General features: G+C 36.5%; 1 protein-coding gene across 9 annotated transcripts in view; it reads right to left on the reverse strand.

The window, feature by feature from the left end:
- The window catches only part of idua (alpha-L-iduronidase), a 236,747-nt gene that overhangs the window by 18,523 nt on the left and 205,032 nt on the right, over positions 1-13,192 (reverse strand). For all 9 annotated transcript variants that reach the window (XM_069926493.1, XM_069926494.1, XM_069926502.1 and 6 more), the window contains 2 exons: positions 10,107-10,232; positions 6,918-6,994 (listed from right to left, as the gene is read on the reverse strand). In XM_069926493.1, coding sequence (XP_069782594.1) covers positions 6,918-6,994; positions 10,107-10,232 — 203 coding nt within the window. The remainder of the gene's footprint in view (positions 1-6,917; positions 6,995-10,106; positions 10,233-13,192) is intronic.

Consider the following 13,192-nt stretch of genomic DNA (forward strand, 5'->3'; position numbering starts at 1 on the left):
TCCGGAATCCCCGCACACCCCTAGTAACGTCAGTGGTTACTGATCTGAAGAATGAAATGAAATCTGGATGTGTTGAAAGAGGTCCCGAAGCAACTGAAGGGATAAATAAAGACTAATATTCAATAAAGGGGCCCTCCTGATGCAGATAGATGATATACAGTCACTATCTGCAACACTAAACATCTTGTCTGTTACTGAGGGATGTTTGCATGATGGATGTCATCACCCACTTGGCCATATAAAATCTTAATAAAATCACTTTTTTCTTCATCTTGCTTGAACAGATCTTACTGTGACAAAATTGCTTCAATTATTCTAAAATTTGGGAGTCACGTGATGGAGTAGTGGCCGGTCAGGGAACTCCAGCCCTCTCCGGAAAAGTTTAAAAAAAATACACAAAACACAAAGGTACAAGAATAAAATTTAAAACAAAGTGAAAGTAAAGGTGGGAAGAAAATGGCAGCGAAGAAAGAAAAGTCGAAAGCAATGGGAAGAAGAGAAGAAGAAAGAACGTCGGAAGAAGAAGGTGAAGGCCTTACCTGTTTGAGGAGGCCCACTGCGGAGAGAGAAGCCCGCTCCCTAAGGTCAGTGAAAGTCCCGAGCTCGGGACTACAAAAATGGCTCGCGGAGCCAAGTAAAAGTGCGCAACCGCGCATGCGCGAGGAGTCGTTCATGCGCGATGCGCATGAAAAAAAAACGCTGACGGGAGGGGGGACCAGCTGAGGAGTGATCTCCACAGCTGAGGATGACAGATGCAACACAACAACAGGGAGAGAACATAGAAAACAACGAGAACAAGAAAGAAGAGAGTAAAAAGAATACAAGGAAACAACAGATGACCAACCCAGAGGAAGAAGAAGAAGAACATAGAGAAATGGAAGAAGAAGGGAAAGGCAAGACAATGGATATATATATTTTTTAAAGAATATATGGAATCAGTAAAAGAATGGCAATTACAAGAATTTAGTGAAGTAAAAAGAAGAATTAAAAGTGCAGAAGAAAAAATGAATAGAATAGAGATGGTCATGTCAGATATAAGAAAAAGAGTGGACAAGGTGGAAGAACGAGAAACAGCCGTAGAAATGGTAGTAGAAGACTTAAAAAATAAATTAGAAGAATCTAATAAAAAAGTTAAAGAGACACAAGAGCTGTTAGCTCAGAAGATAGATATGATGGAAAATTATAATAGACGAAATAATATAAAGATAGTGGGCCTTAAGGAGATGAAGAAGGCAAGAAATGAGAGAATTTATAAAAGATTGGATCCCCAGGGTCCTAGGAAGACCAGAATTACAGGAAGAAATGGAAATGGAAAGGGCACATAGAACATTAGCCCCGAAACCACAGCCACAACAAAAACCAAGATCCATTTTAGTAAAATTCTTAAGATATACAACAAGAGAAAATATATTGGAGAAAGCAATGGAGAAAATAAGAGAAGACAAAAAGCCACTGGAATATAAAGGTCAAAAATTTTTTTCTATCCAGACATAAGTTTTGAACTCCTGAAGAAGAGATAAGAGTTTAATACAGCAAAAACGATCCTATGGAAAAAAGGATATAAATTTATGCTAAAGTACCCAGCGGTACTTAAAATAGTTATTCCAGGGCAGCAAAACAGACTATTCTCGGATCCGGAGGAAGCACGAAAATTTGCAGAACAACTACAAAACAGGTAGAGAGATGAAGGCATGTAACGAGAGTAAAAATGACCACGAACTATATGTATTTGTGTATATGGGTATATATATATATATATATATATATATATGTATGTGTGTATGTATATATGTGTGTACATGAGTGTATCCGTATTTAAAGGAAAATATATAGAGTATAGATAAGAGTTAATAAGGGAATGAAAGGGAAGAGAGGAACTAAGGAGGGAACTAAAAAAGTGACCTTTGTTATATATGAAAATTGAAATCTTTTCTGGGGGGCTGGGTGGGGAGGAGTTACGGTCACTGCGAAATCAGTTGACGCTTGCGAGTGAATTCGCAAATCCAAATGGAGAGGGGAGATGTGGTTGCCCGACAAGGGATAAAGGGCAACTCAGGAAGGGGAGGGGATAGTGGGGTTAAAGAAATTTTAGATAGGAGAATAAGGGAAATGTTTGATGTTTTAGAAATGTTGTCTTATAAAGTGTTCAAAACAAGAAAGCAGAAATGGATAAGAAGGAAAGGTGATGATGAGGAAACGGAAAGGAAAGATAAACAAAGTATGAAATGGCTACGTTGAACTATATGACTTTAAATATTAACGGAATACATAACCAAATCAAAAGGAAGAAACTGCTAAATTTACTGAAAAAAGAAAAAATTGATATAGCATTCGTGCAAGAAACACATTTAACTGAAATGGAGCACGAGAAATTAAAGAGAGATTGGGTAGGACATGTAACAGCAGCGCCATATAATTCAAAAGCTAGAGGAGTAGCTATATTAATCAGTAAAAATGTTACCAATTAAAATAGAAGAGGAAATAATAGATCCAGCAGGGAGATATGTAATGATAAAATGTCAGATATATTCGGAGTTTTGGAATTTACTCAATGTATATTCACCTAACGAAGAAGATCAAAAATTTATGCAAGATATTTTTTTGAAGATAGTAGACACGTAAGGGAACATACTAATAGGAGGGGATTTCATCCTTAATTTGGATTCAAACATGGATAAAACTGGTAAAAAAATTAACAGAAAGAACAAAATCACCAAATTATAATTAAATCGATGCAAGAAATGCAACTTTTGGATATATGGAGGAAACAACACCCAAAGGAAAAGGAATATTCATATTATTCGGGTAGACATAAAACATACTCAAGAATAGACCTATTCCTGTAATCAGCTCGTATGCAAGACAGAGTAAGAAAAACAGAATATAAAGCTAGAATATTGTCGGACCACTCACCCCTGATATTGACAATAGAGTTAGAGGACATCCCTCCAAGAATGTATAGATGGAGATTAAACTCCATGCTACTTAAAAGGCAGGATTTTAGAGAATTAATTGAAAGACAAATTTAAATGTACTTTGAAATAAATACGGAATCAGTGAAAGATGTTTATACTATGGGACGCAATGAAAGCGTTCATCAGAGGGCAAATAATAAGTTATGTAACCAAGATGAAGAAGGACTACAATCAGGAAACAGAGGAGTTGGAAAGGGAAATAGTAAATATAGAAAAAGAATTAGCAATGAAGGAAGACACAACTAAAAGAAGGGAATTGGCAGATAAAAAAATAAAATATGAAACACTACAAACATATAAGGTGGAGAACATAATGAAGACAAAACAGAAATATAATGAACTAGGAGAAAAAAACGCACAAAATTTTAGCATGGCAGCTTAAGACAGAACAAACTAAGAGAATGGTATTGGCATCAAGGAAAAAAGACAAACAAATCACATATAATCCAACGGAGATTAATGAAAACTTCAGAGAATTCTACGAACAATTATACCAAACTGAAAACGAAGGGAAAGAAGACAAAATAGATGAATTTTTAACTAAAATTGAACTACCAAAATTACAAATAGAGGAACAAAATAAATTAACAGAACCATTTGAAATAGTAGAAATACAAGAGATAATAAAAAAAACTACCAAATAATAAAACACCAGGAGAGGATGGATTCCCAATAGAATTCTATAAAACATTTAAAGATTTATTAATTCCTCCCCTCCTGGAAGTAATCAACCAGATTGATAAAACACAAAGCTTACCAGATTCATGCAAAACAGCAATAATTACAGTAATACCAAAGACAGGGAAAGATCCACTCACACCAGCGTCATATAGACCAATATCTTTACTTAACACAGATTATAAGATAATAGCTAAACTATTAGCAAACAGATTAGCCGACTATGTACCTAAAATAGTAAATCTAGACCAAACTGGATTTATTAAAAAAAGACGCACAACAGACAATATTTGTAAATTTATTAACTTAATTCATGCAGTAGAAGGGAATAAAGCTCCAACAGTAGCAGTTGCTTTAGACGCAGAGAAGGCCTTTGACAGAGTAGAATGGAATTATTTATTCAAAGTATTACAAAAATTCAGTTTACCAGAGAAGTATATTAATTGGATAAAAGCATTATATAAGGGGCCATTGGCGAAAGTGACAGTAAATGGATATATATCAAAGCAATTTAACTTAAGCAGATCAACAAGGCAGGGATGCCCACTATCACCCTTATTGTTCGCGTTAGCCATAGAACCACTAGCAGAATTGATAAGAACAGAAAATAAAATAAAAGGGATAAAAATAAAAGACAAAGAATATAAAATCTGTTTATTTGCAGATGATGTTATAGTATACTTAACAGAACCAGAAATATCAATAAAAGAATTACATAAGAAATTGAAGGAATATGGAGAAATGTCAGGTTACAAGATTAACGCAAATAAAAGTGAAGCAATGCCAATGAATAATGCGGATTTCTCAAAATTTAAGAAAGAATCACCATTCAGATGGCAAATGCAAGCAATACGATACCTAGGTATAAAAATAAATAAAAACCTCAGCCATCTATATAAACTCAATTATTATCCACTAATGAAAAAATTACAGGACGACTTAGAGCATTGGAAAGACTTACCACTAACACTAATAGGAAGGATAAACTGTATTAAAATGAAAATTTTCCCAAGGATACAATACCTATTTCAGGCATTGCCAATACACTTGACAGAGAAATTCTTCAAGGAGTTAAAGAAAATAATAAGGAAATTTTTATGGAAAGGGGGGAAACCGAGGATAGCACTAGATAAATTAACAGAATGGTATAAACAAGGAGGCTTACAACTGCCAAACTTTAAAAATTATTATAGAGCCGCACAATTAAGATACCTATCAGATTTTTATCAAACAAGGGAAAAGCCAGATTGGACTAGATTAGAACTAGATAAAATAGGGGAGAAGATACCTGAACATATATTATATAAATGGGATGAAAAATTGGTACAACATAGGAATTCTCCAGTATTACATCATCTGCTCAATATTTGGAAGAAGATTCATGTAGAAAGGTATAAAACAAATTACCAATTACCAAAACTAATACTGACGCAAAATCAACTAATCCCTTTTACAATAGATAACCTTTCCTTTAGAGAATGGGAGAAAAAAGGGATCAAAAGAATAGAAAATTGCTTTTCAGGAAATAAATTACTATCCTTTGAGCAAATGAAGGATAAATATAATATAACTCAAGATACAGTGTTGGCATACTACCAACTGAAATCCTACTTGAAGGACAAATTGGGAAGCAGTCTGAGGTTACCAGAGGGAAGTAATTTTGAATATGTGATTACAGATATAATGATAATCAAAACATTTATAACAAATATGTATATTAAACTGCAAGAAAAGGAGAATGAGGAAGCAAATGGTAAAACTAAACAAAAATGGGAACAAGATTTAAACATAAAGATAAAGAAGGAAACATGGGAGAAGTTATGCTCTGGAACTATGAGAAATACAATAAACACGAGGTTACGTATGATACAATATAACTGGATACACAGGCTATACATTACACCTCAAAAGTTAAATAAATGGGACCCAACAGTATCTGACAGATGTTTTTGTTGTAAAAAAGAAATTGGAACAACAATTCATGCAATCTGGACGTTTGAGAAAGTGAAAAAATTTTGGGAAGATCTAAACCAGATTTCTTGTGCAATATACCAAAAAACCCAGAGATCTTCCTCCTAAGTAACATAAAAAACAAAGAAGTTGGACTTGATTTGGATGGTGCACAAAAAAGATTTGTTAAGATACCCCTAGCCGTAGCAAAAAAATGTATTGTCAGCCTGGAAATTAGAAGATAGCTTGAGAATACAACAACGGTATATAGAAATGAATAAATGTATTTCATTAGAAAAAATAACATATAATTTAAGAAATAATATTACAATATTTGAACAAATATGGGAGCCATACATGAAACACAATAGAGAAAACCTACCGGGGACATCTACTACCTAAAATGACAGAAGGAGAAGGAAATGAAAAGAATTGACTCAGTGGAATTTCTTGTTTATTTTTATTGAGTGACAACTTTATTTGACAAGTTTAATGTATCTTAGATTCTGTACTTTAAATGAATGGGAGGGGAGGTAGGGAGGGTGGGATGGGAAGAGGTGGGGGGAGAAAACGACACTGTATATATTTGAAAAGAAAAATGTATGTATCTTGATCAATGCGGTTTATAGTGTGAAAAATAAAAAAAAAATTTTTAAAAATTATTCTAAAATTTTTAAAAATCTGGACTCTGGACTAAAAAAAAGTCCTCTTAAGCATCCTGCAATTTGATAGATTAATATTTTCTCATTTAACCTGGAGTGGCTAAAGTAATATTTTTCAAGTACAATATATTTATAGCCGCCAGGAACTTCCTTCCCAGTTGTTGGTGCTAAAAAATGCTTTGTGCGCTTATTCCAAGATTCATTCTATTGAAGCGACGAGTTTTCATTTCAAGATCAAAATGGATGTATTTGATTCCATTTGCTATTGGTTTCACTTTTACCGCTCCTTGTTTCCCTGTTACCTGACACACCTACATCACTCCAGATCTGGTTAAGAGATGGTGCAATAAAATTCCCACTTACAAGACCACAAGAAATAGGAGAGTTTGGACATTCAGCCCATTGAGTCTGATCTGCCATTCAAACTGTTGCTGATATGTTCCTCATTTTAATACCATGGTCCTGCCATCTCCCATAATCTTCAATGCCCTAACCAATCAAGAACCTATTCACCCTGCTTTAAATTTACACAATAATTGACCTCCATAGCCATCAAGTCAAATACTCTATATTTACCTGCCTTTTCATCGTGTCCACATCATATATTTAAGCATAGTTCCCTATAACTGTACTGGTTAACTTTGGTACTTACTTTGAATTGACACAACCATCATTCCACCTGATGACCACCTGACCCAGGGTCAGAGGTATGAAGCTCACACCATTAACCTGCAAAAATAATTTGGGAATAGTTTACAATACTATGCCACATTTAAAAAAAAAAATTTGACAAACATGTAAACTTTTCAAACAAACATTAGCTGAAATCTCATGTAAAATAAAAAGAAGTTAAGGTAAGCAAGAAAATCTGCAGATGCCGGGGTTTAGTGCAATTCCCAATGGTACTGGAGAAACTCAGAAACTACCTACTACATCTCATCTTTAACCTGTGATCCAACCTCCACCATTTTATGCAGGTGCCTGCTTAATTTTTGGCACTCCTGAAGGAGGGCACAAGCCCCAAATGTCGTCTGCCCTTTATGTCCTAAGAATGCTGTGACCTGCTGAGTTTCTTCCACATTTTTGTGTGCAGGCAGTCCCAGGTTACGAACATCTGGGTTATGAACAACTTGTACTTGCTGTACAGGCTGTTTCCCAATTTGCGCATGAGCACAATGTTACAGGTAAGTACCTGTTCCGCCCTATGTACAAATTCATTCTATTGCACAGACCCAGGTAACAGAACTCGTTTGTAACCTGGGGACTGCCTGTATTTAAGTTTTAAAATTTAATTTTTAGATATACAGCATGATAGCAGGCTATTTCAACCCACGAGCCCATGCCTTCCAATTACATACCAATTAACCTACAATCCCCAATACATTTCAAATGGAGGGAGGAAATCGGAGACCCGGGGATAACCCATACAGAACATACTGTGACAGAATATAGATATGTTTTTGGGAGATAAATTAGGGCAGGTTTTTTAGTGTAGGTCACAAACACAAATTTTAAAACAGATTTTATTTAAAATACTGGAACTCTGCTCATGCTAAACATGTTGGCCCCAGAGCTTTTGCAAAAGTTTGGAGAGTGCCCAAGAGACTTCACTAATGGATTGTTGTTTACAAAAAAGCAACAGATGAAAGAACTTGTCAGAGCTATAGATTGCTGTTCTCAGAGGGTAATGTGGTTTTGAAGGCAGAGAGAGTCAAACAGGCTTTTCTCTCAGAGAGAGGGAGAGATCAGTTCTACAGTCAGCAGCAACAACTGGGACTGGAACAGGACAAGCTGACAAGCTTGTGGAAAACCCCATTTGGAAATCAGATTGTGAGTGCTTAGTTCAGCCTGGTCAAAGCCCTTATGGTTCATGCAAGAGGAGAGGACTGGGCTGTTTAATGTTTCTCTTGGAATAAGAGAAAGAAAAAGGAACTCTAGTGACCTGAAAGAAAGAGGTTATCAAATGGATAACCCTGAAGGGTCAATTTTGTCAGCAAGACATTGGAGTGGCTGATGGAACTAAATCAGTTGTGGATGTCATGGAACAACAAATCTCTCTCTGAAAACCAATAGGAACCTTCCTGAGCGGTAACCATTCACCTTTCAAGCACCAAAGCCTGGTGAACTTTATAAATGTTAAATTCTGTGCATAGTATAAGAATTGCCTGCAACCAGTGAACTTGGAGGAATGAGAAATGAGATTGGACTGTGAATCAAAGAATTTTTCTGAACTTACATACACATTACATACACGTGCGTTTAGAATTAGAAGGGGGTTAAGTTAGGTTAGTTAAGTCAATAGTGATAAGTTAAAATGTGATTCTGTTTTCATGTTTAAAGATAATTAAAAGCAACTTTTGTTTAAGTAACCATTCGTCTTGGTGAATATCTATTGCTGTTGAGTTTTGGGGTCCTCTGGACTCGTAATAGTACAAACTCCTTACAGAATGCATGGGATTTGAATCCTGGTCCCGATCGCTGGTGCTGTAAAGGCATTGCGCTAACCTCTGCACCAACCATGCCACCAAAGAGTTCATAATTAGTTGTGCAGTATGTCCTTTCACTCACAGATTCATGACCAACAGTATAGCATGGCAGACTGGGTACTACTAATATGCACCTGATTAAAACAAATTGATATAAAATTCCTGGTCTACCCAAGAATGGTCATTTATTGAAGCAGCTGTGAAGGACGAAGTTATTGGTCACATTCCCCATCATGCATGATCTAGAATCCTGGAATAATCTCATTCTTCCAGAATTCTGGGACCTTCTGAACATCAGACATTTTACATCTCTTAAATCCCAAGCATATGTGAACGATATCAGTCCAAGGGCAATGTCCAATTCATGCCTTCCATGTAAATTGATTCAAGCGAGTTCAATCATCAAATACCATGGACCAAACAGTGGGACAGCAAGTCTGAACAGCAAGCATTGCTCCTCTACAATTTATGCTATTAAATGAGCATCACTTTTGAGTATTAATGTAGTTCACCTGCAAGGGAAATTATCTGATGACCAACAAGAACCTTGAGGTGTTTTATGTTCAGAGAGGGCAAACAGGAGGGTGCTCAGCACAAGTGGACCTGGTAGATCATTTAAATCTCTGGACTGTATTGGTGTTTAATTCAATAGGCATTTGTACCAAGCAACATGGCTGCAGTGAAATCCTTCTACAAATGCACAACAACAATTCACCAAAATTTCAACAACATTTCCCAAACTAACTTGCGTCGCACGGTTGGCGTAACAGTTAGCGCAACACCTTGACAGTGTCAACAATCAGAACTGGGGTTTGATCTCATGCTGTTTGTAAGGAGTTTGTACGTTCTCCCGTGTCTGCGTGGGTTTTCTCCGGAGGCTCCAGCTTCCTCCCATCCTTCAAAACATAGTGGGAGTATAGATTAATGGGGTGTAAATTGGGCGACATGGGCTCGTGGGCCAAAATTGTCTATTACTGTTCTGCACACCTAAAGTTTTTTTAACAACCTCTAATATCAACAAAGGGCAAAGGCAGCAGGTACAAAACTCCTTCCCCATCGCAAACCGTCAAAAATACAGTTAATTTCTTCATTGTACTGGGTCAAAATCAGGAACTTACTCTCAAGTGACACTGATGGAGTAACTTCATCACATTGACTGTAGCTGTGCAGGAAGGTGACTCATCAAACCTTCCCAAGGTTAGTTAGGAAAGACAACGAATAATGGTCGTGCTTGGGATGTTCACATCCCACAATGAAGGCAATTATTAATTGAGTAACATTCTTCCTGGGCACAGTGCAGACCCAGGTGATTCTTCTCACAAGAATGAGGTAATATTAAAAAGTTAAATTATAACCTGATTTGGAGGTTGTTCAGGCTTTGCACAGATGTGCAAAAGAGACACAGAAGGAAGAGGCATCTGTAGTTTTAAAATGAGGTTTCCTCCTCGAGGAAATGGCATTGGCCCTTTAACCACTGGATCCTGGTGAAGACAAAATCAAATGACCACTAAACACAAAAAGACACTTACATTGACCAATACTATAAGGGTATATGAGAAAATGTACCCTCAGGAACAAGTAAGGATGGTGACCAATTGTCCGCATTTATGTTGCTTTATGCTGAATGTTCAAGTGTTTACAAATTTCTTGCAACTGAAGTGCCTTCCTTAACTCTGGAAAGCTTCTAGTCACCCAACTTTTATCTGTCAAGGTACCACTGTGCTACTTGTTTACTTGTCATACAAAGCTTCAGTTCGGCCAGATCCAAAATTATTGGTGTAGATAGGCCACACCCCCGATTCTCTGGCACTTGCGCCCTTTGAAGACATTTGGAAATATTCTCCCTCTTCTTTGGGAGGTGGCCTGTCTTTTTGTTATGCTTTGATTAAATTCAACCAGGAAGTACTCAATGCCTTGGCTGGTTCAAAGATGGATAAATTCCAGTGTCCAAAAGTCAGATATTTTTTGGTTGGAAGTCGGTAATTTTTTGGAATGGTTTACAGGTGTCAATTTCCCATAGGATCCGATGTTATTTTTATTGAGTAACATTAAGGTTATAAGACCTAAATTAAAATTAGCTATGTATCAAAGTTTCTAGGAAATGTATAGCAATATCATGGAAGTCAGATTCAGAGTTAGGTATGGGAAGATGGTATGCAGAACTTTGTAGCTGCATACCATTAGAGAAGATTACATAGTTTACAAAATAAATACCATTGGCTTTGGAAAATATGACATCCATATTTACAAAATGTGGGTTTGTTTGTTTGATAAACTCTCTGAAGACATCACTTCTTGGTAACCAATATTAGACTTTATGATATAAATATTTTATTCCCATGGCATTCTCCAGTCCTTCTTTCTTTAATCTCTTTTTCTCACTTTTTCTTTCTAGGGGTTTTGGGGGTGGAGGGTTTTTTTTTGTATACCACATGTACAACTTACTGAAATGATTTTTGAATTTAATGACTTGTAATTAATATTGTGGTTTAAAATTTATCAATAAAATGATTTTAAAAAAGGATAAATTCCCAAGACCAGATGGGATTTATCCCAGGCTGCTGTGCATGGCAAAGGGAGAAATCACTAAGTCTCTAGTTGAGGTTTATAAATCACTGCTGGCCAGAAGTGAGGTACCAGATGACTAGAAAGCAGCAAATGTGGTAGGTAACTCTTTTCAAAACAGGCAGCAGGAAAAAACCTGGTAACTATAGATACAGTATGTAAGCCTGTTAATAGTTAACAGAAACATACTGGAAAATGTTCTGAGGGGGAACATTAATGTTCACTTGGAAAGGCAGGAACTAATCAGAAATAACCAAAGGCAGATCCTGTCCGACCAATTTGATTGAATTTTTAAAAATGGTAATAAAATGGCTTGATGGGTATGTGTGATTTGCATGGAATTTAATTAAGAATTTGACATTCGAGATGATTAGTGCCCATGGATCCATGGCATGCTGGCAAATAGGATCCAAAATTGGCTTGGCAATAGGAGAGAGAGAATGATGGTAGAATATTGTTTTTGATATTAGATGCCTGCAACCAGAAATGTCCCACAAGGATTGATGCTGGGAGCTTTATTGTTCATCATACAAATTCTCCCTTGGATACAAACATCTACTAACTAGGTTCTAAAGTATGTTCTGTAACACCAAATTGCTTAATATTATAACTATAGCTCCATAGTATTGAAATGAATGGCATCAAAGACTGACAAGAAATAATAATTACTTAAAGTGGAGAGAGAGAGAGAGAGGAAACTAATTCTTCCTGCTTGTAGGAATAACGCATGTTGGATTTTTTGATTATAATAATATTATGGGACCTTATTTGTATAGAGCAGTGTTCACAAGTCAGATGCTCGTAACCAGGCCTGAACATGTGAATGACTTGGATGTGGCTGTTGGAGGAAAAATCAGTGTTTGGGAATGACACAAAGATTAGTGCAGTTGTTGACAGTGTGGATGGTTGTCAGGCTGCAGAGAGATGTCAAGATGCTTGGGTGAAATGGTAGATCCAGGCAAATGTAAGTTGATGCACTTTGGGAAAACTAATGATTCTTGGACAAACATCATGAATGGTTGGGTCTAAGGGAATATTGAGGAATAGGCGCAGAACATCCATAGATCCTCGAAAGTGGCCATGCAAGTAGACAATGTTGTTAGAAAATATATGGGATGCTGGCCTTCATGAGTTGGAGAACTGAACATAAAAGAAGGGAGGTTATGCTCCAACTTTATAAAACCTTGGTCAGATTCACCTGGAGTACTCTGTGCAGTTTTGGTTAGTAAAGTTAGTATGAGAAGATTCACCAGGATATTTCCTGATGATGGAATGTTTCAGTTCTGGGGAGAGACTGGAGAAGCTTGGTCTGTTCTGTCTGGGACAAAAGTGGTAAAGGGGATGTGAATGTGGTATGTAAAACTATAAGGGGTATCCATAATGTAGAAAGTAGGAAACATAGAAAGTATGGAAAGGGGCAAGAAATTCTGAGGGAATATGAGGGACATATTCTTCACACAGAAGATGGTAAGTAGCTGAAACATAGTGCTTGAGAGTATTGTTGAAACTGGGTTGTTGATAGCATTGAAGAAATGGGGTTACACGATGGGGTTAATATGGAAGGGTGTCCACTGGTTGGCATGGATGAGTTGGTCCGAATGGCCTGTTTCCATGTTGTAGGATTCAATGATTCTACGTGACAACAATGGAATTTTGAGACTTTGGGTTCTAATAATAAAATTAGATGAGAACAACCTAAGCAAACATAGACTAACTGTGTCACCTTTCAAAATGCACAAAGCAATCACCATTCAATATTTCATAGACTATAGAACATTACAGCTCAGTACAGATCCTTCGGCATGATGTTGTTGACCTATATAAACCACTCAAAAAACTAAACCTTCCCTACCTCATAACCCCCCATTTTTCTTGA

This window comes from Narcine bancroftii, chromosome 3, assembly GCF_036971445.1.
Source record: "Narcine bancroftii isolate sNarBan1 chromosome 3, sNarBan1.hap1, whole genome shotgun sequence".
NCBI lineage: Eukaryota > Metazoa > Chordata > Chondrichthyes > Torpediniformes > Narcinidae > Narcine > Narcine bancroftii.